General features: G+C 37.3%; 2 protein-coding genes across 2 annotated transcripts; one reads left to right on the top strand and one right to left on the bottom strand.

Moving 5' to 3' along the window:
* The first annotated feature begins 1,691 nt into the window (after positions 1 to 1,691).
* Positions 1,692 to 11,247, top strand: LOC148907391 (uncharacterized). Its single transcript, XM_089037273.1, has 14 exons — positions 1,692 to 2,930; positions 3,095 to 3,329; positions 3,592 to 3,700; positions 3,780 to 3,883; positions 4,191 to 4,303; positions 4,636 to 4,712; positions 4,954 to 5,228; positions 5,576 to 5,724; positions 5,818 to 5,899; positions 5,993 to 6,192; positions 6,613 to 6,705; positions 6,789 to 7,005; positions 7,512 to 7,598; positions 7,673 to 11,247. Exons 1-14 carry the CDS (start codon positions 2,028 to 2,030, stop codon positions 9,166 to 9,168), a joined length of 4,140 nt encoding a protein of 1,379 aa, XP_088893399.1. The 5' UTR covers positions 1,692 to 2,027; the 3' UTR covers positions 9,169 to 11,247.
* Positions 11,248 to 13,626: 2,379 nt separating this feature from the next.
* On the bottom strand, positions 13,627 to 24,650 carry LOC116304968 (uncharacterized). Its single transcript, XM_031714775.2, has 2 exons — positions 24,150 to 24,650; positions 13,627 to 16,441 (listed from the first exon to the last, which is right to left on the bottom strand). The coding sequence occupies exons 1-2, from the start codon at positions 24,520 to 24,522 to the stop codon at positions 15,594 to 15,596; spliced, it is 1,221 nt and encodes a 406-aa protein (XP_031570635.2). The 5' UTR covers positions 24,523 to 24,650; the 3' UTR covers positions 13,627 to 15,593.
* Positions 24,651 to 25,519: the final 869 nt, after the last annotated feature.

Genomic DNA, 25,519 nt, shown 5'->3' with positions numbered 1-25,519 from the left:
TAAATGAAGTATAAGTATATGAATATGTACTAAATAAAGGGGAGACAAGCTCTCCGCCACCCTGAGCCCCACCCCCGCACGCGCACCCACCAGACAGATTATGAAGTCTGTCCGCCTGATGAGCGCACGCGCGAGAAACCCAGAGCAACAGAGAACCCGTCTCCTCCTTAATCTAGACTCTACTAAAAAATATACTAATCGATGTGTACTGCAATATGTAAACATTAAACACCTAAGTGACACTTCAATTTCTGCTTAAATGATCTAAACCCATCGGTTTCAACAATGTCTTTAGGTAGATCGTTCCACATATTAACAACTCTGACGAAAAAGGAGTATTTGTAGCAGTTAACTCTGGCTGCTTTAACATAAAGTTTGTAGGAATGATTAGCTCTGGTAGACGTAACTTTCGTAAATTCAAAAAAGTCACGGAAATTTAGAATACCTAAACCGAAAACTATTTTGTAACATTCAACTAGAGTTAGGTAGTCCCTGCGGGTCGAGAGAGTAGGCCACTTCAATATTTTACATCTTTCTTCATATGTCATTTCCCCTCTAGTTTGTCGAAGTGCTAGTCTGGAAGCTCTTCTTTGTACTTTTTCCAATGCAGTTATGTCCTTTACCAGGTGTGGACACCAAACGGGTGACGCATATTCAAGGATTGGTCTTACAAGCGCGATATATAGCATCGAAAAGACTGTGGTATTGGCGGTGCCAACAGTTCGTAAAATAGTCCCTAGGACTTTGTTAGCTTTATTTACGGTGATGCCAATGTGTTCACTCCAGGATAGATTATTGGAGATAGTAACACCAAGATCTTTGAAACTATTAACGTCCTTTAAAGTCTCCCCTAAGATGTACTTCGGTTTGGACTTGTCGCGCAAATGGGTTATACGCATAGATTCACATTTATCATTATTAAAGCGTAACTGCCATGTGCATGCCCATTCTCTAAGATGGTCTAGATCGTGTTGAAGAGCTAGTGTGTCTAGAACAGGGTCAATAAGCTGCCTGTAAATCTTGGTGTCGTCCGCGTACAGTTTCATATTAGAGGAAATGTGATCTGTGATATCGTTAATGTATAGCAAGAAGAGGATGGGACCTACGATTGTACCCTGAGGTGTTCCAGATACCACTGGAAGCCAGTTTGAACAAGTTCCTCTTATAACCACACGTTGGTGTCGATTAGTGAGAAAATTTCTGAACCATAGAAGTAAGCTCCCGCATATTCCGTACATGTTTAGTTTTAAGAGCAAGCGCTCGTGTGGCACGCTGTCAAAGGCTTTCGCCAGGTCGAGGAAGATTACGTCTGTAGGGATAGAAGAATTTCTTGACTTCGCCCAATCATTAACAGTAGATAGCAGTTGAGTTACAGTAGATCTTCCTTGAAGGTAACCAAACTGGTTGTCGTTTAATACGTTTAATTCACGCCAGAATTCAATAACATTGTTTTTGATAATTTTTTCACCAATTTTACATACAATAGATGTGAGTGAGATTGGGCGGTAATTTTCCCTAAGGTGTTTAGAACCTTTCTTGTGGATTGGCGTAACGTCCGCTATTTTCCAGTCGTTAGGTAGAGTACCAGATGTAAATGATTTGTTTAACAGTACTGTTATGGAAGGTGCCAGCATCAATGCGAACTCTTTCAGTATACGCGATGGAATGTAATCTGGCCCTGGGGATTTGTTAGGCCTCAGATGAGGAGCCCCGTGCCATTCATTTTGGTCACAGCAGGGGCACAGCGCGATTGCTTGCTAAGGCAATCCAGGTGTTAATTAGCTTACGTCTGATCCAATAGTAAGGACCGTAGTGATTGATGGGTATTAGACTCTTGTGTTAAAAACAAAATGGCGGAGTTGTACACTGTATAATATCTGTCATTAGTTTTCTTTTCGAAGTAACTGGATTATACTTTATTTGGAATATGGCTTTTTTCGGCGGGCTTTACGAAATGTGCTACCAGTACTTCACTGATCACTCCTTCCAGCGCGTAGAGCTCGTAAGAGCTCACAATGTAATGCGTTATGGCTCGATCATCGATCATTTTTCGTCAAGTTTTCTCAGCAAAGCTGGATTCATCGACAGCTTGGTATGCTCTAACTACTGAGAACTGTATTGGCTCTCCAAGAAAGGCATCCTTATCGAGTTTCTTTCGAGTATTTCCCAATGAAATATCGAAAATTAAGCTCTGTGATCTGGTCACTCGTGATGGAAGCACGGTACAATCTTGCTGGTTCTTCCATGAGAATGCCAACAAAGTCAGAGTCGACGAAGTTTACGTCGCTACTGCATTTGGCATTATCGGAAATCTTTTTAATCGAAGGCAGATAACCGAAGTAAATACGATCCTCCATCCAAAAATCCAGGCAGCGATACGATCTATCGATCTTGAGGACTCGATTCTCCCGCCAGAAGTTGTCCCGCCAAAAGTTATCCCGCCAAACGTTATCCCGCCAAAAGTTATCCCTCCAAGTTCAAAATATACCTCGTCTAGCCTGTCATATGCAGAACAGCACAGTCTTCCCTTTTTCAATGAATCTTTCGAAGAGGTAGAAAACTCAGAGGTGACAGGACGTGTGAAACGAAGGAAAACTCGAGCAAAGTCAAACTTCATTATGAAGAAGGTTTCTGATCTCTGCTCGAGTCAGAAGGAATCCCTGGCGTCAGTGCTGGCTAGATGCTGCACTGACGATCCCCAGTCAAGGCCGTCCTTTGCAAGAGAAACCATTTGCCAGGTAATGGACGAGGTTGCTGAGAAAAAGGGAGTAAAAAGAGCATTCGAAGAGCTCATCTCGGACGACCTCTGGGACCAGCGAGTTGCCGAGATGAGAATGCCAGATTGGCAGTTATTGTTTTTAAAAGTCCAGGCGAAAATTTCAGATGCAAACTGGCAATCTATAATCAATTTTACGAAATTGGGAAGGAAAGTAAGTACTGATGCCTTATGATCATGTGGATTTGTTATTGATGTGTTATTTATTTTGTGATCATAATATTGTGTTCTTCCCACCCCTAAACTGTTAGGTTTCGATATGAATCTATAAGGTCACATTTTGCCCATGGCTTAATGAATTATTATGTTTGGTTTTAGGGAAGCTCCAATATATGCATTCTTCCGATCAAGAATCATATGAAGGCCTTACGTTCTTCGATATTTGGTGTCGCTAAACAGATAATGTTAATTCGAGAAGTACCAGATTCTCTTCCTGGGTATCAAGTCAGCCTTGAACAGGCTATTGTGTGGAGTGCTAGGGAGCAGAGACTCCATGGTACCCAAAGTGAAGTTCTGGAATTCCACCTGAAATTAGATGGACGTCCACTTTTTGGTAATTGAGTATCATTATTAGCTTTGAAAGTTTATATTAAATTATATCTTGTATTATTTTGCTTCGAATTTTGTTTTTGGTTTAATTTGTCCAATTGCTTTACTTTGTTTTTATTTACTTTGTGTTGTCTTTTTACCCTTTTTTTTGCTTTTGCCTATTTCCAAACTTTCCCCTCTTAAATGCTTTTTTTAACCAATTTACTGCTAACCTTTGTTAAAATAAACTTGTTTTGAATTTTTTATTGTATCTAAATTGCATATAGGTAAAGATCAAGTAAGTGTTGGCATTGTACCTGGCAACCATCCTTACCTTTCTTCTCAAAGTGCCCTGACAGTCCGCCCATTAGCCATAGCCAATATTGAAGAAAGCAGGTACGATATTATTAATATGGACTTTTAATTTAATATTGAAGGAGTGTACTCAAAGTCATTACTGCTTTCTCATTATTAGGAAAGAAATTAAAGTCCTGGTAAGAGACATTAACAGGCAAAAAGATGTGATCAAGAGAAATGGCATTGTTGTTGATGGGAAACTTTTGCAAGTTAAATTTAAAGGTAAATTTTTTGTTAATTATTATTATTCGTGCTTTTGATATAAATTTATTTCGTGTTAATTTGATTCCTAAAAGACAACAACAGAAACCCTATACCGACGCTGTGTTTTGCTAGAATCATGTGCCTACAAATTCAGTCTTTTAGTAATTTGAAAATTGGCTTTGAACTCATAATCATTAAAAGAATGTGTTAAAATCTTTAAGTAGTCTGATTTGTAAAAGCAAGGGCCATGTACAATGTGTCTTTGTATGTGATTAAGTGATTCTTATAATACTTATAGTACATGTTTCCTTATATCTCCCAACAGTGATTATTGACTATAAAGCATTTTGCCTGTTGCTGTGCAAGAAAGATGATGAAAACTTTCGACTTGGTGGCAAAGGATTTGGTGAATTCTGCATGTTTTGTCATGCACTAAGGGTATGTGAAGTATAAATATTCTAGTACATTATATTATTAACAATGTACCCTAGTAGAATAGGTTTAATCATTGAATCACTGAAATCTGAAAGTATTTTGGATATTCCACACAATTGGTTAAAGCTAGCAAATGAAAGTATACACCGTTGTGGCCTTTTATCTAATGCTCGGGATTGTTCATTCTTTAGTTGACTTAGAATATGATAACACCCATGAGTGATTTGTACTATTGTTTCATTTTGGAATTTACTTAATTCACAGAGCAATTATTGTAAGCACTCATTTATTAATAACAAATTATTCAATTCTTTGTGTCTTTTTGGATTAATTAGTTATGTGCTGAGTGCAACCTTGGGTCACATCAAGTTTGTTTGAAGCACTTTGCCATGACCAAAGCTAATATTGGAGGGTAGGTTTCTTAGTAGATTGATGGTATAATTTACTACTTTATCCATGCAGTATTCTTGTCTAATCAGTGTAATGCAGTGTTTATTTCATTATTCTATTTTTTTTTTTTTTCTGTGTAAAAAAAGTAGAATAAAGAATAAGTGTCTGTTACTGGTTAATACACACTTATGCTAATCATAAGTATTTAGAATTATGATAAAGAAGTATCTGCAAGTGGTTTTAAATGTTTTTAATTTTTCTAGCTTCACAGGGATTAGAGATGACCTCACCCTTTTATTGGACGAAAACATGACAGCTGTTAATATTTGTGCATTACACTGTGAACTACGAAATATGGAACAGCTTCTTGCTTCCCTTGGTTTATTCTGTCACAAGATTGGTTCATTAGCTGAGTGCAATGCTGCCCTTAAAGAATATGGTCCTCAAACCATGAAAAAAGACAGGATTCGTATCAGTACAAAACCAGGACAGGAAACAATGGTTGAGAAGCACAATGTCAAAGTTGCATCATTTTCAGGTTTTTACAACTAAATATAATCATTAAATATGGCTTAAGTTCTTATTGGAAGCCTTACTTACTAGTAAAAATTAGAAAAGAAACCTGCATGCCTCTTCTAAAAGTTTTTGCCAAAGTGTGTTGTTGAGCTTTTGCTATGTGGTTATTTTTGACAGCTGTTGTACTCAAGACATATGATAGATATTGGCCTCTATAACTACCAAATACACTGAATCCCATTCACCAGTCTGATTATACACTAAGTAACAAAATTGTTGCTCTTCCTATAACAAAGTCATTCACTTATCCATTAAAAAAGAAACTGTCAGTAATCACTACAATGGCATTCTTTTATTTTTTTTAAATAGGGCCTACCGAGAGAAAATTTCTTCAAAATTCGACTGTCATTGTTGAAAGATCATTGCCCCTGCCAAAGCTGAAAGAACATTTCAGAGATGTTGAAGCTGCCAAGTTGTTTGTACTGAACAAGATAACATTCTATCAAGAGCGTGTCTTGGTATTTGATTTGGATTTGATGTTACTTTTTTATTTTCATTTATTCATCTACCATTCATATGGTTTTTCTAATTTTTTCTGGTCCATCTTTTAGTATTTTCAAGCTTTGAAAGACAATGAAAAGTTTGTACGGGACTTTGGCACTCATCAAGAGGAGATCAATATCAAAGATCAAGGTATATGTAATTGCCAAAAATATATTAACTGAAACTCATGTAGCTGTTAGCAAACCAATTCTTACTATTGCACTTTTTTATTTTATTTGCAAGCTGTTGGCAAGAGAATTGATGAGCTGCTAAAGTCATGGAAAGAGAAGGTTGATGATGTGTCCAACAAATTCACTGAGGCATTGAAGCACAACACAAGTTCTAGAAAGAAGCCCAAGAAAAAGAAAAGATTGCAGGCTTATGAAGAAAATGATGTTTTAGGAACTCTTGCTGCTGATCTTGCTCTTGAATGTTATATAAAGGTAACATATAGTACATACATATGATAATGCAGTAGCCCATACTTAGCTAAGTTATTTTAGGCTTTGTACATGTATGTTGCACAAAAATGTTTCAGTACAATTTGCAAGCAGGGAGGTATGATTTCCTTTAACCCGGGATTATCAAATTATAAAGACTATGAGGATGCAAGCCTTGAAATGATCTTATACTGTAAGGTCATGTGTGTCAATTAAGGTTAACTAAAAATAAACCAAGATAGAATGGTTGTGCTCACTGAAATCCACTTACTTTTTATCAAAAGCTTAGATAATTGCTTTTCAAAACAAGCTGTTGTACTCTTACTCTGCCTGTGGGGTGTTGTATTTGAAATTTCTTCCAAAGTCTTATTATTTGTTTGTTATGTTTAAATAAATTGTATATAAATGTGTATTATTTTTTAGGTCTTTTCTGGTTGGAATGATATTGCCTTAGTAATGAGAAAGAAATTGTTCAAGAAAGATGAGGAGCATTTAATTGATTTATTCGACATTCAGGTATTCTGCACACTGCAAGTTTGATGTTACAAAATGGGCATACTAAATAAATATATTCTGTTATATTATTTTGTTCATCACAGTGTAAAGAATGGGGCTTTCTCCTACGGGAGGTCTTTGGTTTGAAGCTTGGGACAGGAGATTATGGGCACATGGCCATTGAGCATGCCTCAGTGCTCCTGAGAAACCATCGATCTATTGGTGCCATGTCAACTCAGGGCTTTGAATCAAGCCACAAAGTACACAGGCAACTCTATTTGAGAGCAACATCCCATGATGTTTCAGAAGGCATATCATCAAGTAAGGGGACAAATAAAAAACTAAGAGCAGCCATCAAAGATATAATAAAAGTTATGAAACATGACAGCAATCATTCATTTAGTCATTTTGATCCTAAAATGTGCAAGATGATTTCTGACATAAAGTGGAACAGAGTTGAGCATTAATTTTGAAAATAGACTATGGGAAATAGCCATTTTGAAAATTAACTCTAGTCTGTGTTGTGTAAAGTACATATTCAAGTTTGTTTTCAATTTATGTTGTAAGTGACATTTATTTATCAAACACCCAAATTGGTTTTCTAATTTTTGATGACATGAATTATGCAGGAGAAAAATTAAATGATCTATTTTACAAACTGTTCATGTATGGAGTTAAACAAAAAAATCCTAGAAATTTAAATTATCTCCAAGTAGCAACTGCTGCTGCCATACAGGGCTGTCATATATCATGAAATATTTTTGAAAGTGTTTAACAAATTAGTGTCATGTGCTTATTTTGAGATAGTCGTTTTATTTATTTTACAGTTGATCAAATACTGACACACCAGTATGCTGAATATTTTCTCTTCCTGAGATTGTCCTTTCGCAAAGCACTAGAGTGTTTGAATAAAAGTAAGTATTTAAAGTGGAAGATTATTTGAAAGAGTGATTGTATTATAAATATATTGTTTTTTATTCGTTTGAAGGCTCAGCTTTTCACTTTTCTGGATGTTACTGGTCCCTAAAGCTGGGCTCTGAAAAGAAGAAGATGTGGACGAGTGAAGATATTTGGTGGATGTCACAAATGGATAGTTTGTTGACCTTGATTTTTGGGGTGGATTACCCAAGATATGCATATCAAAAGGCAAAGTCTCCCAGTGGAAGCGTGAGAAATGGAGCATGCATTGTTCAAGAGGAAGATGTACCTTCCTATAAGTATGTGCATAATGAATGGGAAAAGTCATACCAACAAAGATTGCAAGAGTATAAGTCCCAATATGCATCACCCCAGAATCCTGGTCAGAGTCCCAGTCAACATGCAGCTCCACCTTCTCCAGTGTCACGCCAGAGTTCCAGCCAACACGCAGCTCCACCTCCTCCAGTGTCCACAACCACACTAAGCTCAACTAACCCACTCGAGTTATTGTGTAGAAATCCTGGTCTAACTCGTGGACAACTTGCTTCCCTGAACATTCCACCAGTGGCATATATCAAAGATTCTGATATCACACTTGTACAAAATATCCAGTGTAACAATCTTAAAGACCCTTTTTCCTTAATCTGCCGTCCTTCTGAAGCTGTAGTGGACAGGGCTCTAAAGTTGCTACGTGACCATGTACACAGTGGTGGTATTATAGGAGCTGATGACAATCATTCATTTGTTAGCTTGGGAACATTTGGTACTTTTACTGGTGAGGCACTGGAAGTAATTAAATCATTTTGTTTCGCAGCTGAGATCAAGCAAAAAGTCAGAGAAGAGCTTACATGGCTGGGTAGGGAAGACTCGGTTGTTAGAGAGACATTGCTGTCACTTCGTCCGCAGGAGGAGTTTCTTAATGTTAATGGCTTTCTAATGGATGCAAAAGATCTTAGTAACCTGGCTTGCGAGCGCTATGTAGATGGCTACACCATTGACATGTCATGTATGCTCTTTCTAAAGAAAAGCATACATGCATCAAGTATAGCATATCTTCCAAGCCACACATTTACCTGGGCAACAGCAGATCATGAGTTTCTTCTTAAGAAGCTGACTCCAATTATCAGCTTCCAGAGCACAAGTAAACTAGAGAAAGTGATTTGCCCTGTGCATGTTGGAGGGTGCCACTGGGGGATTTTATGCCTTGACTTTTCACAGGAAATCGCATACTATGATGATGGCATGCACATGGAACCACCAACCAACATATCAGCTGCTGTGACAAAGATAATGAAGGTTCTAACATGTCTTAGGCCTTCTATGTCATCCATTTTATGGTCTGGTGGAAAAGTGCCATTCCAAAGATTTGGAATGCCAAAGCAGCCAAGCTCAGGGGAAGGCAGCTCAAGTTGTGGCATTGGAGTCATCTTTGCAGCCAGAGATATCATTGAATACAGGCGGCCAGGTATTCCTAGTTTTAGTTGGTCTTTTAGTGATAGCTCAAAACTCAGGAAGAGAATCATAAATGAACTGATTTCTGCAAGAATTCATGCCAGTGGTCAATAGAATTTATTTTTTTTAGTAAGGCAACCACAATATTTTACATTGCACTCCATATATCTGTGAAATAATTAATGACCAACTATTTTGTTAAATAAGTAGAGTTTGCTAGAGCATGATCCAAACAAAGGCAAGTAGTGGTATTTGCTTTTGTATCTAGTGTTCTGCTCAATGAATATCCACAATTTTGTAAAAGCTAAACAAAACATTGGTTTTAATTGTCTTTCAGATATGTGGCACATACTCTAAAACTACATAAAACATGTATTTTGTTGTCAAAATGTGAGGAATTCATAGCTGTTTTAGCTTTTTATGAAATGTGTTTATACAAATGATGCAATTTATAGCAAATATATATAGGCATCTTAGAATGTACATATGTAAATACCATTGGTACTTTAAAATAATATTTTCAGGTAACTTTTTCAAAGCCTAAGTTTAATATCTGATAAATATTTGTCATTGAAAATTGTCATGATACTGTTGTCCTAAGTGCTGTTTGGCAACGGAAACACTTGGGTGACACGCCTGTGATTCTGTGATACAGATTTCATGACACGCTTCCATGAAATAATATTTTCAGGTAACTTTTTCAAAGCCTAAGTTTAATATCTGATAAATATTTGTCATTGAAAATTGTCATGATACTGTTGTCCTAAGTGCTGTTTGGCAACGGAAACACTTGGGTGACACGCCTGTGATTCTGTGATACAGATTTCATGACACGCTTCCATGAAATAATATTTTCAGGTTTTTCAAAGCCTAAGTTTAATATCTGATAAATATTTGTCATTGAAAATTGTCATGATACTGTTGTCCTAAGTGCTGTTTGGCAACGGAAACACTTGGGTGACACGCCTGTGATTCTGTGATACAGATTTCATGACATGCTTCCATGAAATAATATTTTCAGGTTTTTCAAAGCCTAAGTTTAATATCTGATAAATATTTGTCATTGAAAATTGTCATGATACTGTTGTCCTAAGTGCTGTTTGGCAACGGAAACACTTGGGTGACACGCCTGTGATTCTGTGATACAGATTTCATGACATGCTTCCATGAAATAATATTTTTTTCAGTGATTATGAAAAAAGGGCCTTATAAAAAGTCTTCAGGATCTAACTACCAACCATTGCATAGGAAGTAGGCATATACAGCAATCTATGGGTGCAAAAAAGTAAAAGAGCCACAAGGCTAAATATTTAGTCAATTTAGACTTATAAATAATAACCTACTGAGCATGATTTCTCAGTGGATACTAAATAATTTACCATAATAATTTCAATAAAGGTTGCCATTGCCAAAAGTAAAAAGCTGAAAACCACAAAATCTCAGCTGCCAGGGCTTCAGACCAGACAACCTATTTCAGTATGCAGTACATGTATAAGAACCATTTTAGCTCAACTTGAAAAAAAGGTAGTTCTTTTATGTGGGTTCCAAACATATGTAGCAATTATGTATTTTAAAAGTCACTTTTTTCAATGAACATTCTGACAATTAGTCTTCCATGGCTCGTAAAACTGTACAGATTTGGCCACCAGATTAATTCTATTTCTCTGGTGGCTCTGCCCTGACCATAGCCGACCACCAGAGACGACTTAGAAGAAGCCCTTTTTCTTAGTACTCTTGGAATACTTGCTTTCGCTTTCGCTTGCTTGATTAAATCATCAGCAGTGAGCTCAATACTGCTTTCATGACATTCACTGTTCCCAGAAAAAATCACTTTGTCTTTAACTTCAACAAGGCCTTGTTCTTCCAATGCAATAAAAAAAGAATCTGAATCGAAGAGCTTGTATGAAATTTTCTGAGAGGCTGTCTTGTATGCGGGCTGTCCACAGTGCGACCTGTTTTGAACAGAGTTGACCTGTGCATTTAAGGTAAAAATCAAGTGCTGGAAGAAAGGCGTTGGAACTTGATGCGAGTCAATTCTGACCCATCGCCCTGAAATTAAAGATAAGTGTAAATCAGCCAAAGCTAACAATAATAAATAAGTTTATATGTTTTATAGTAATATAGCGAAGGTATGGTGGCTATTAAGATATCGGGAAATTTAAAATATGAAACTATTAAAAGCACCGTGCAGCATTCGCGTCCTTGTGTTATCAGATTTCCAACAGAGTCAAGTAAATACTTATTCAATGCTTGGGTGGTTTTATTGAATCTGAATAACCGTTGGGCTTTACTGAGACAACCCAAGACTAGCTATATTTGATATCAAAATAAGTCTATTAGCGAAACCGTGACGTCGTCGTTGACAATCCCGTTTTTTTAATTTAAACATATTTTATCGATACAATCCCGTTTTGCTTAGTGACCTTTTACACTTTAGGAAATAACCTTTGAAATTAAAAGAAGTATAGCCTACCTGGTAGACGGGGATGAAATAAGGAGTTCATTCTCTCCACTAAACCAGCAAGCCAAACTTTGTAGTTTTCAAAATTACAACTTGCCGACAAATCTTTGGACTCCGGAAGTGAAGCAATCGTGGAATCCTTGCAGTCTTTAAATACTGGCACAATGTTTTCCCACTCGGTTCCTGGGTGTTTAAGAACGAAGTGTTTCTTTAAGGTGGAGAAACTCTTGAAATTCTTAAGGCAAAAACCACACTCAATTACATACGTTGTGGCCATAACTTCTACAGTGAGTACAAATCAGCAGTATGCAATGGCAATAGTGTATCATGTCACATTCCGTCATATCCGCAACACAATTTTTCTGAGTGGGGGAGGGGTAGGCCAATGATTATCATAACGTCAGATTTAAAATTTTTGGAGCAAACCTACTTTTCAAGAACTTTTCTCTCCTTTAGCTTATAATTCTATTTGATTTTTATTAATTGATTGCATATTGGTATTTATTGTTTGATTCCTTTTATTTTTGGCTTGGTTCTTTTGTACTCGTAGGGAGGGGGGAGAGGAATATTCAGACTCGGTCACCACGCATTTCATTCCGTCAGTGGTATATCGTTGGATCATTTAATTATAATTCGCGGGCCATGCCTTAGCCATGTCTGAAACAAGCTCTCGAAAATCCTCACGATATTATTCAAGACCGCACACGAAAGAAGAAAGGAAGAAGCAGAAAAGGGAGAGACAGAAGAAGATAAATACAGAATTACGTCTTAAGAAGAGAGAAGAGCGACGACACAAGAGGATCAAATTGGATTGTCCATTAGACGGCGAATTTGAAGAGGGCCCTTTAACAAACCGTCGTGAAAAGCCCATTTCTGTACCCACATTGATTGCCAACGTTAATGAAAGTCATGTTGCTAATGAACATAAACAAGGGAAGGTCGATAGACCGAAAACGTCAGATCAAGCCACCACGTGCTCAAATAAACATTCCAAGAAAGATAGTACAAGTAGAGCAAAAAGTGAAGGATCGAGTTTGGAATCAAAGTTTGGAAATTACAGCAGAGGGAAACAAATGGTGACGCTGGCAAAAAAAATAGGGGGAAACTCATCTATTGAATCTGCTGCCTTTCAAAAACCTTCAGGTTGTATATACTTAGCGCGACAGCATTGCCCTTCGTATAATAAACGCCTTAGGAAGGACAATATTTCGGTGACAATACCAGTAAGAGAAGTTGATTATCGATTGATCTCGAAATGTTCAGATATCCCTGTAGGAAGTGGAAGTTTTGGAACCTGTTATCTTGCTCATTATCGCAACATAAAAGTGGCAGTAAAAGAAATGAAAAAGCGAAACCATTCTTTAACAGAAAAAGAGCGGTGCAGAAAGGAAGTGCTGCATGAGGCCAAAGTACTACATGCACTTGGGGATCATCCCAATTTGCCTCTTCTTTTGGGAATTTGCTCGGTCAAAGAGCCTTATTGCCTGGTACTGCAATTTCACGGAACCGAGAGGGAAAACCTAACTCTGGAGAAAGCCATTTATAACAAACTTATGAAGAAGACTCAAGTTGTTCAAGTGTTTCGCGATATTTGTCGCGCTCTTCAATATGTGCACGGAAGGGAATACCTCCACAACGATATCAAATCTAACAATGTTCTTCTCCAGCCCATTGGTGAAACATATCAACCAATTTTAATTGACTTCGGTAAAAGTAAGCTAATTGAGCAGGGAGAGAAACGTATCAGAAGTCAAAATGCAAGTTATTTGGCACCGGAAGTTGTGCAAGGACAAAGAGAAACCATTGCAAGCGATATTTTTTCATTTGGTAAAATGCTGCAGTTAGCTGTCTCTCGCCGAAGTTTTAGAGCGTCCTTTGAAAACCTAGTGACAAAAATAACATCAAATAACCCAAATGAAAGACCCTCAACGGAAGAAATAAATGTTTCGCTGGGCAGTCTTACAGAATAGGAGTAATTCTAGATACTGAGTACTCATTTCGTTATTCGTTTGTAAGTACAATGTTTAATCAATATTATATGCTGGTTTATATGCAGGATGTAGTATCGGGTTCACAAAAAGATATGTAAGTGCTGACATTTAATAAACATATTTCATTGAGATACCCTGTCGGGCTTTATTAAGTTTGCAACACCTTCAAACCACAAGAATGCGAACTTGCGGTCGATTTGCGAGGCCTTCAAATCCTTGCAAAACCAGATTGAACGGGCCGGGGCTCGCTCAGAAGATGTTTCTTGACTTCATTAGTAGAACAATAGATGTTTTCCAGTTTTTTGTCAACAATGCGGTTTAGTGACGGAAAAGTATCGTGGTTTTCCACAGTAAACACTGAAGAAAAGTACTCATTCATGCTACTAGCGATATCGTAGTCATCAGTTAAGATAGTGTCGTCGATTTTCAGCGATAGGAGATCGTTTGTTCCATTACGTTTAGATTTTACAAAGTTCCAGAAAGGCTTGGGGTTGTCTTCCTTTAAATCTTGTGCTAGATCGTTAATATACGCCCATCGAGCAAAGTTGCATTTCCGTTTGACTGTGTTGTTTAAACTACGGTACTTTACCCACAAATTCTCATCATTACGTCTTTTTGCTCTTTTGTAGAGTGACTTCTTCTTTTTACATAGTGTTATAAGTTCTTTATGATATCCATGGCGCATGGAGTTTCTTTTTAGGTTTCCGTTTCGGAATACACTCGTCTACAGCTGTGAACAGTAGATCTTTCCAGCAGGTCCAGTTGTAATCAATATTATCCTCCAGAAAAGCACAGTGCCACGGAATATAAGAAAGAAGTGAGCTCAGTGAATCCCAGTCAGCTTTCTTGTAGCAGTAGACATATTTTTGTGATTTACGTTGGGCATATGGTGATCCGAGTAGTGTGAATGTGATGGAGTTATGATCGGAAAATGGTTCACCAACCAGCAAATCATCAATAATATCGGGTGATGTAGAAAACACAAGGTCCAGCACGTTTCGGTCTCTGGTGGGTTCACATACTAGTTGAGTGAAAAAATTATCTTGTATAATATCTGTCAGTAAAGTGTAGTTTTCAGAATTTTTTAAAGGTCTAGAGTTAGTCCAATCGAATTCTGGTAGATTAAAATCTCCAACAAGTACGAGGTCAGTTGCGGAAATATCATTAAGAACGGCTTGTAAATCTTCAAGAGGCTTTGGGTCATTATTAGGAGGTCTATAAAAAACTCCTAATGTAATCCTGTGGTTATTAAGAAATATTATGTCAATGAAGATCATTTCGGAGTCACAACATGTTATCTCCCTTGATACAGCTTTAATATGATCTCGAACTGCGATAAGTACTCCTCCGCCAAAGCGACCATTATGCTTGCGGTCGTGCCTGAAAACTGTGTAATTTACAGGGAAAATTTCACTGTCAGCAATGGTGTTATCCAAGTGAGTTTCGGTTAGCACTATGATGTCGAAGGGCTTGTTCGAGACTTCGAGGTTCAGTATGCTAATTTTGTTAACAATACTTCGAGCGTTAGTATAAAAGATCGAAAGTTCAGTGTTTCTCTTTGGTGTTCCATGAGTATTCTGGTTACTTTCTTTTGATCTTGCGTGAGGTCCAGGGTTAGGAGCTGTTGAGTCTTTATCTTGGTTTTTATTGGGTCCAGGATTAGGATGGATTCCGATAAGAAGCGGCTTATGAGGCTGGAAAGAACGTTGTTGACATTTATTACTAATTACTAACAGGAATAAGTATACGAGAATGATCTGTTACTTTGATTCTACTTTGACAACTAAGAGAATAAGGTAGGAAAGTATAAAATTCAGTAAAATTTACAATAGAAGTATATGAAAAATATATGGTTATAAAAGTAGTCTGTAAGAATTATGGGAAAGCGTCCCTAAAGATCAATGCTTGATTTTATTTTTAAAAGTGTCAATAGAAAAAGCTTTAAAATTCTAGGGAAGATCATTCCAGAGCTTAGGTGCACATGATTTAAACGTGCGTTTACCATACGATTTCAGGTTACATTTTGGTACCACGAGTAGATTCTTTGAGGATGATCGGAGCTGTCTGGTTGGTACACTTTGCACTTTTCAGTGCAAACCTTGTTTTTTACAGATTAAGTTAGTACTCCATCCAGCTGAAGATGGAATCCTTGCCAGGCAATACTCACCCAGTAACAAGTTATATGTGCAGTGCTCTCGTAGATATTTTTCAATGAAAACGCCTAAAAATGCTGCCATAATTCGCCCAACAGAAATACCAACCTCGTGTGTGCTTAAAGCAGTAGCTTTATCATATGGGCTTGAGAACATATTGGTTGCACAAATCATGGCTTGAACAACAGCTAGGCCAAACGTAATACCTTGGATGAAGCATAGCACAAACACGTGGATAACATTAGGGAGGAACCGATACCACGAGGCCACGACGAAAAATAACATATGAATGACATTGATGACAACTAAAAGTCCAGTATTACGAATCCCGAAGAATTTGTTCATCCATTCCTGACCTGTGCAGCCCAAGATAAAACTTCCTAGTCCTCCAATCACAATCCCTGCATCACTGATCATTCTGTAGTACTGGAAGTGATCTCGGGGGAGAAATGGCGAGGAGGGGAATGTAAGAGTTGTCAAAACTGCTGCAATGGAAAAATGAATGCAGAAGTTTGACAAATATGTGTAGATAAAGATAGGAAAGGATTTCACGAGAACTAGAAATGTCTCGCTCCTTGGTTTATCAGCAGTCGTGTCCTGTTTATCATTGGAGTATTCTTCTTGTGGTAGTTTTGTGTACTGTACAAGTTTGGCTGTCCCTTGTAAGTGATCTTTCAATGGTTCTTTGTCGAGGAGGATGTATATACCAAGTGGAATGAAGCAAATAGGTATGCAAACTGCGATGGCAATACGAGGCGCCACACAGAACCAAGTGGTCAGTCCTGAAAATATGAACAATGAAGGCCATAAGGTCCATGGAATTTCAAAGTGTTTGTATTGTTGAGGTTGTGCATTCTTTACTTTACTGTTGGTATTTGTGAATATTTAGACACTAATATGAGTATAAACCTGAGTAAATGAGTCTGTAATCAAGAAACGGTAATTTCGAACTCAAAAATGGTCTATTACAAATTGTAGTCGGGACGTAAACCTTGCTTAAAAAGTATACACTTGGGCTGTTTTAATTTTAAACTATTGTAAATTATTCCATTAATCAGAAGCATATTTTTTTGTAGTCCGATGACCCCACTTCCTTTTAGCAACCTACTGACTGTGGTGGAACGCGAAATAATATCCCCAAGGCAGCCTATTCCATACCCTTCTGGGCTACATTGGTAAAAGCTCTGTCACCTAAAGTTTTCTTTGATTTTCTACTATTATCTATTAGTAACATGCAATGATTTGATTGTAAATTATATCTGGAGGGTTCCCTGATACTTATTAAATCTTTGAGATAAAGTGGAGCAGTACCATAAAACGTCCTTTTTTCACGAGCACTTAAACCTGTGGCCCTCATTCCGTGCTCGAATTGGTATTTAGGAGTTGGTTTTTGCGGAGGGAGGAAAACAGAAGAACCCGGAAAACCCTCGAAACACAGGAGAGAACCAACAAACAACTCTACTCATATACAACACCGGAGTAATGTGGTCATATTTCGATACATTGCAAACAAGGCGAGCTGCTGCATTCTGCAGGCGCTGTAGCTTAGTTAAATGGACAGCAGGGACGCCATGCAATAGACTATTACAGTAGTCTACGCGCCACATTATGGTCGCTTGAACAATCGCCTTCCTATTTTCATATGGTAAGTACTTTCTAATTCTCCTGATGTTATGTAGATGGTAGTATACTGACTGACAAATTTTAATTGTGTGTGTGATCATACTAATGTTTGAATCAAACCAGGCCCCCAGATTCCTATTTGACGCTACAGCAGATACTTTTGTGGAGCCTATCTGTATTTCTTTTAAGCTGACTTTATTCAACTGCGCGGACGTACCAATAATTAAAAGCTCTGTCTTAGCATCTTTCAATTGTAATTTATCCTTTATCATCCATTTCCTTATGTCACTGATACAATCTTGTAACGCAGTAATAGCATCTACCTCAGCCACCCCAACATCTGGCTTAAATGAATCATACCTACTTTATTTTTCTTTCCCTAAACCCGAAGACATGCATTTGACGGATTTTTTCTCGCCATTATTATCTTATTACTAGCGGGAACAATTAATTCAGAACGAATATTTAACCGCTTCAGTGAATTTTACCCATATTTCTTTCGGTCCAGTCGCGTAAGCTTGAGCCGGTCGACGACAACGTTTTTGAAATTGACTGTATGCATGTATGTCAGGAAGGTTAGACTTTACAACTTCGAATAGCTTGCTTGCATACAACGTTAAGAGCATAGGTCCTAGACTTGACCCTTGTGGTACCCCCTGAGATAATTCAAAGTCCTGCGAGAAGTTCCCGTTTGTACAGACACGTTTTTTTGCCAGATCGGTACGACTGGAACCACTTGAGGGCAGTGCCTGTGAAAATCTTTCGTCGCACATGGAAAAACTTCTGATTATTTATACCCCATTAAGTAAAGACCGAAACTGAAATTTCTAAAACTCTACCAATTGTTTCTTTAAATATCCCAATTATTTACCATTTAGTCTGATTACATTTCAGATGGTTTTGTTTGGTCGCGATAAGCTGATGCAAGTTGATGTAAATTATCGGCCGAAAATTAGCAAGTTAGATTTTCTCCAAAACTATTAAAGTGGTATATTTTACCAAACAAACTACACAGTGGCTTTACTTACAGTAAGGCCTAATATGTATAAAATATTAGCAAAATCCATTTCTCGACCCTTGCCACCTGATGTTTGATTTTTGCTGACATGCACTCTGTTTAAAACTTATCATTTTTATCCTTAATATTAATCATTATTATTATTATTATTATTATTATAACCCAATTTTGTAGTTTTTCTTAAACTCAAAATAGACTCAAATTTTCATTTTTTTTAGATATTTCATATCAAACTTTCCACATAGAAAAGTTGTCCTTCCACTCGAGCCGTTTCTTTTACCATATAAGGAATGTACTTACCATATTTGGAAATTGGAATATAATTTTCTTTACTAAATAGGCGAATTTCTTGCTCAAAACTGCTCAAATTTACAGTAAATCGAGTGAAAACATCACTAACTAGTCAGCCATCTTGGTTTTGGCCGAAAAAGGACTGGAAATGCGTAGGGGAGGGGACCGTGGTTTGTCACCACAGGAAGCCCGCGAACGACAACAATTGTTTGATATGATAACATTTAAGTTATTACATTATTACACAAATCTTATCACAAATGATATTAATTTATGTACATGTTTTTAACAATCGAAATGGAAATTAAAGTAGTAGTAGTAGTATTATTTAAGAAGCAATGTCTGTAAAAATCAAACATAATCGAAAATCGGTGTGCCGCGTTGAAAAAATCGATTTTGTTCATATTTGGTCCAAAGATGTGCAATACCACCCAAAGAACGTTTAATTTTGAATAATTTCACTTTTATTTTAGGACAATCGTGAAAATCGGTTTTGGCCGTCGGCGCCCTCAATTCAGCCTAAATCCGAGGTGAAAATGGTAGGTCTGAGAAAGGCGCTCGTATATAAAAATGAAGCAAACTAGAGACAAGCTGCTTTTTGAATATGGTAAAGGAAAGATTAATGATTATTTTCAGCTAAAATATAAATAGGGGAACGCGTTCTAATAAGTGAACAGGAAACGTTTTTTCGGGTTCTCAAATATTTACATTTCATCCTTAGTTTGCAAAGCGGATTTTCATGTGCACCCGGTGTTCGGATTTATCTGAAATTCCAGCCATAATACCTTCGAATGTCAACCTAAATCATACATAAAATTCAGGTAGCGTCCACACTATGCCGGATAAATTTGAACCCGAATTTTTTTTTATTCGGTTAGGCTTACCGTCCACACTAATGCGTAACAATTCTTCACCGAAAACGATTTTTTTCGAATAAGGTCTCCAGAATGGAACAATTTGAAATCGCCGGCCAGCCGTATTAGTGTGAACGGAGAACATTTTGTATCCGAAATTTTTCGGATACGATGACGTCATGATTGTCATGGGAACATAGCGGGAAGGCTAAAAATTCACCGTAGGTTCAATTTCAGCTTCGAATGAAGCGTTTTTGCCGCCTCTGATCGGACTAGTGTGGACGCGAAACATTTTATCCGTTTTCATGTGTGGACGGAAATATTTTTTTCGGTTTCGGTGTGAAAGTTGCGGATTCAAATTTATCCAGAATAGTGTGGACGGGGCCTCAGCTTGAGTTATTTAATTGATCCGAAACTCTTGAATTCAGAGAAATTTGGGTTGTTTGGGCTCGGCATCCGACGAAACCTGTTCTAGGCAGACATAACAAAAACCTATGAACTATTTCCCCATGGGCTGCACGGTTCATCTTATAAAGAACTAAAAATATGAAGAACTAAAAATATGAAGAACTAAAAATATGAAGAACTAAAAATATGAAGAACTAAAAATATGAAGAACTAAAAATATGAAGAACTAAAAATATGAAGAACTAAAAATATGAAGAACTAAAAATATGAAGAACTAAAAATATACTTTCTGTTGTCTAATTTATAAATATAAGAGTACATCTAGGGATATAAATATCAATGAGATCATATATATTAAGCAGGGTACTGGGTTCGAGTTCGGACCGCAAAGCATGCATAGATTGTTTGGAAGTACAGAAATGCTAGTAATGGCGTCCATCGCGACTTAAAATTCCATGTGATAGTGTGAATTATGCCGCATAAATCCAACTGTTGTCTTCCTTGATGTCTTAGCTTCAGAAATGCTCCAGAATTACATAATACTAGAATTGTGTAGGATGAAGAGCAAAGAAAAATTTACAAGCGCATTTTGAAACGAAACACTAGAGATCGAATCTCAAGCTACTAGGGTTTGCTCTGCACATTGCGAAGGAGGGGAAAAGTTGAGTCGCAATCATTTACCAGCCATCTTTCCGTGAACAAAACAAACACATAAAAAAAGAGAGATAACCGGACATCGTGTTGTAGACAAATCACAGAAAAAGAAAAAACGACTTGAGTCAGAGACGTCAAAAGAACAAACCATCGAAAACCCCCGGCGAAAACCCAGATTTTCATCATGGCGTCGAAGTAAACAACCATCAAGATCTTCAACAAGCAACTGAAACTTTGCTTTCTGGTCAAGACATTGATAGACTACTTGAAATTTAAAAGCAATATCTAGCTATCAAGGAAGAAAACGAAAAACTACGGTCAGAAAACAAAGACATTGATAGACTACTTGATATAGAAAAACCAATTTCAGCTGTTAAAGAAGAAAACAAAGATTAAAATAACAGCTTTACACCTACTTGCAAGAAGGTTGTCATACAAGAATAGAACATTTATAATTTAGTAAATTATTGATTTAGTAAATTTACCGGAATAAATTATCACTGACGTCAGACTCGGGTCACCCAATCAGATCATACTAACAGCTCAGAAACGCTAGGCAGCGCTAGAATCCGTTTTAGTTTCAGTCTAAAGGGAAATTCTTTTATGGTCATAATAGTCCATATCATGTAGCCTTATAAGATCACCAAGCGGAGAAGTACACATAGAATAACAATTTTTCCACGGGCTGAAAGTCTCTTAATATGATAGGATTGTTATATAGCTACGAAATTTTCAGATATAACGAACACTCCCATTGGTTGAAAGATAACCACGTGACACTAGTTAAATCTAAATGTATCGCGACCGTGAAATAAGTTACTTATTTCCCGGTCGGGAAATAATTTGCACGTAACAATAATCGTGAAAATAAACAAGTGCACGTGATCAGAACGTGAAAATCGCTGATGGCGTGATATTTTGCACCAATCAAAAACAGCAGAGCGGGAGCAGATATTTTTGCTTGAATTTTCAGAACAAATGGAGCTCGAAGCGAAACAACAGAGATTTTCCAGTGTTTCTACGGAGAAATTACAGACTTGTATTGAGAAAAAGGATTCGGAAAATACAAAAAAAGCGACAAAAAGTGCTGTTGCTACCTACTCCCCTCGCTTTTTGGTAGAGAAACACAAGACCGTATGTGAGTTGCATTCGTAAGGTCATGGTCAGTTTGGATTAGGAACCCCCTTCAGGACCCTCCATTTTTCATAGGAATACGTAGAGTTAATAGAGGGGAGTCCCTCTATTAACTCTGGAATACGTCATCAGAGCCTTGCATAGATTTGAACGGCCAGGAGCTGCCGCTAACACGAATGTTATACTTTTAGATACTAAAACATAAGGAGGAAGACGCACAAATGTAGTTAATAACGGGAAATCCCAAATACTTTTTGGACCCCCTTCAAAAATATCCTGGATCTGCCTCTGAAACTAGACAAATGTTACCTCAAGGGTCACACACAATACGAGGGCGTACAACATGAGCCGATCTATTATTTTTGATGCATTCGTGAGAAGAGCAAAGTTCGCATTCCTATATTACATAAATTTGTTATGCATACAAGAGGGGGATATTGTTTTAAAAGAAAGCATAGTTTAAGGGGCTTCGATATTTAAGTTTTAGTCCTCAAGTGGCTGGGCCGGCAAAAAAATAAGGTTTTTGAGGAGAACTCTTTATCCCCAATGGTCATGGCCGCCAGTGGTCACGCAACGCTTTCGCGGTTTTGTGTAGATGACCGTCACTATACCTAGAATTCATGATTTGTGAAGCGGTAGGGAGTAAATGCTGCTCTTTCTTCAGAAAAATCGCTCAAATTTGCTAAGTATTGATGTCTCAAACGGCTTATAAGAGGTTTGAAAAATATTATTTTAATTTTGGCAGTCATTTACTTGCTAATTTATACAAAAACGATCCTTTCTGAAACAACGTATTTAGGCATATTTGATTGGTCGTAGAAACTTAAAAACACATTTACCTAAGAATTTGTTTTCACAATCTTGAACAATATCATCTTGACATCACATACAGTGAAAATCTCGCTTTTCCCTTGTATCGGCCATGGTAAAATTCTCACTTGTTTTGAGGGTACTTTTAAGCTCCAGAAAACTGTGTCTTGCAAATAATCCTTCCAGAAATTCTTCGTTACAGCTACATGTCTGAAAATCATTGTGAGGCATATAGAGATACCAAGTTTATTAGGTTAGAAAGGTCAAGTATTGATTGTATTTCGTACACGAGATCGGTGATTTATCTCAATTTCAGAGTCGTCAAATTAGCATATTTGCCTATCTGCATAAAAATTCAAATTTCTCCCGAACCAAAAAGAATTTTTCAAAACCAAGTGCACAGGGATTATTGTTATAAGATAGGGTATCTAACTTCAAAGTATGAACAAAATCGATTTTTTGACTGTTGCCACGTAATGTCTGATTTTTACGGACAGCCGCTCTTAAATCTTTCTATTGTTGGAGTTTCATTAAATATGGAACAATATTTCGTAAGCAAGTTCAGTTGTTTTGGAGTCAGTTGTTCTGTTCAACGAAAGATCGTACAAGAGCTGTGAGGAGCAAGAGCAGGATATGAGGAACCTCGTCAACTATTCGATTACAGGATAGTGGGTTAACAGATACAGAAGAAATTGCGGGGGGGGGGGGGGCACACCCATATCTTTGCTATACGGGTATGTGCCTCCCTATAGGGTATGGTTTTTCGGCATATGGTATCATGTTTTGGCATTTTGTCTGGGATAGGGTTAACGATTTGGTCGTTTTTGTCTGGCGCATAGGCTACGCTTTCTGCCGACACAAAAACGATAAAAATGTTAGTAAATGTTGATTGCAATCGATTGTAAAACCGTATTTTCCGTCTTTTAGTCTTGGATAGGGTGTACAATTCTTAGTTTTAGTCTGGGGTTGGGTATGTAAAATCAAAATTTTAGGTCTGGGATAGGGTCAGGGTTTTGAGGTCCTGGCGGCACACCCCTACCCAAGTTGGGGTGGTAGTACCCCCCCCCCCCCGGGAGAAATTGTTGGTGGAAGTTTAACGAAAGCAAAGGTTTGGGTGAGCAGTTGGACATTGAACATTGAGCATCGAACCAGAACTCTGAATCAAGTATAATAAGTTAGTATGATAAGTTTCTAGTTTAGCGTTTTATTTAAGTTTATCGTTTATCGTTAAGGTTCGTTTTCATAATAAATGCTGTCATTAGAATATTACTTCTGTGTTTCTCTTAGTTTCCCTGGGAAGGAAGGCGCAATACTTAGTAAAAAACAGTACCGGTCTGAACAGCGTCACACATGAAATATTATTCACAATCTTAAAAAATCAAAATAACTTGATTTAAGTTTATACAACTAATTAACTATTTACTATTTCATCAAAGAAATATAAATTGTTTTCTTAAAGAATCCCAACTGGCATGGAGACAAATTTGAACTCAGAAATGAGAAAATCAGAAATCGCAAATCTCAGCTAGTGGGTCTTGAACTCAGAGCTACCGAATTGTGAGACCGACGATATGACCACTCGACCATGCTGCCTCCCTTGATCTATCCCTTATATCTATCTTATATCTTATAATCTACCAAGAGACCAGTAAAACATATATTAAGTAATTCTTGAACCGAGGATTGATCTAGACTAACCTGTATAGCCAAGCGATGCCAAGAATACTGATGAATTGATTCCATTTTGAAAGGCATTACCAAGAAGATCAGCTGTCTCGTAGTGTGCAAACAGTGTCACAATCGTTATTATCGCGAATCCGTTAGCCAATCCAAATACAGTTACTCCCGCGATTCGCACTCTTACATCATCGATCATCACTAACAGCAGTATCGATGCCAGTGATAATATAGTGAGAAGAGCAAAGGATAAATGGAATGATATCCTATTGATGATCGCTGGGCTCACTACCTTGACGAGGATATCAGTAATCGAGAAGGCTATGAGTAAGACAGTCGTTGACCAAAGAGTGCCAGCAAGAATGTCGTCTACAGCAATCCATATCACCACCATAGGAATAATGTTGGCTGACAAGCCCAACAAAAGAAATAAAATGTGCTAAGCTGTTGTCTTCTTAGAAAGGACATCGTTTGCGTGTTGATGTTCTTATATCTTAGGGTGTGTCTTCTAAGTCCAGTTGTGGTCGGATACGTTTATAGAACAATTCTATTTCATTTATGCATCAATACCCGACATCTCGTGATGCAAAGGGTACTGATGCGCAAATAAAATAGATTTGTTCTAAAAACATATACCCGATCATAGCTGGTCCAAGAAGAAAAACGCTAAGGGACTTTAGATACTTAATTGATTTAATATATCAGATTACAGAGAACATCATTGTGTGGTGACCCGTCCTTTTAAAACTTGATTGGATTTTGGTATTTTACGTGTTACCAAACATCTTGGGTTTATGCAAATGAGTCTACGGACACGCTCGCTTAGCGCCGGCCATCGACGCATGTCTTTTCGAAAATCTAAAACGAGATATATATGTGTTTATATATATACAAGTATCTAGATAATATTTAGACGAATACAAGACTGTATAATTTAATTGTTTATAAATCCATTGCTTTTACCAGAAGGTACAATATAAATAAGAGGACGTCTAGAAATTTTACTTGGATATATTGGATTTATTGGAGGCATTCATTTATGCAGAATAGGATCTTTATCCGTTCTAATATTATTGAATAATGTTTATATAATACTTGATGATGATCAGCTAGAGATGGGCGTATATTCAATTTACCAAGTGCGTTATTATATCTAGGTTTCCTCCTAAGCCTGTACACCCCTCGTGGGGTATACGCCATCAACAACATCTGAACGCCAATATCTAGGTTTGAACATATGATAATTTGTGATTTCTTGTGGACACGCTCTAGGTCATTGTCTAAGTTAAATTGGCATAGAATAATAAGTATGGCATGATCTAAAACCGACGTTATGCAGGTGATATAAAATAAACAGATGTTTTAAGAGAACTTCATGTCTTTAAAGTCGA

This window comes from Actinia tenebrosa, unplaced genomic scaffold (genome assembly GCF_029948245.1).
Source record: "Actinia tenebrosa isolate PJP-AT-01 unplaced genomic scaffold, QUT_ActTen_1.0 PGA_scaffold4__44_contigs__length_22323623, whole genome shotgun sequence".
NCBI lineage: Eukaryota > Metazoa > Cnidaria > Anthozoa > Actiniaria > Actiniidae > Actinia > Actinia tenebrosa.
The sequence above is the reverse complement of the archived record's forward strand: the minus strand, read 5'-3'. Positions and strand labels throughout refer to the sequence as shown.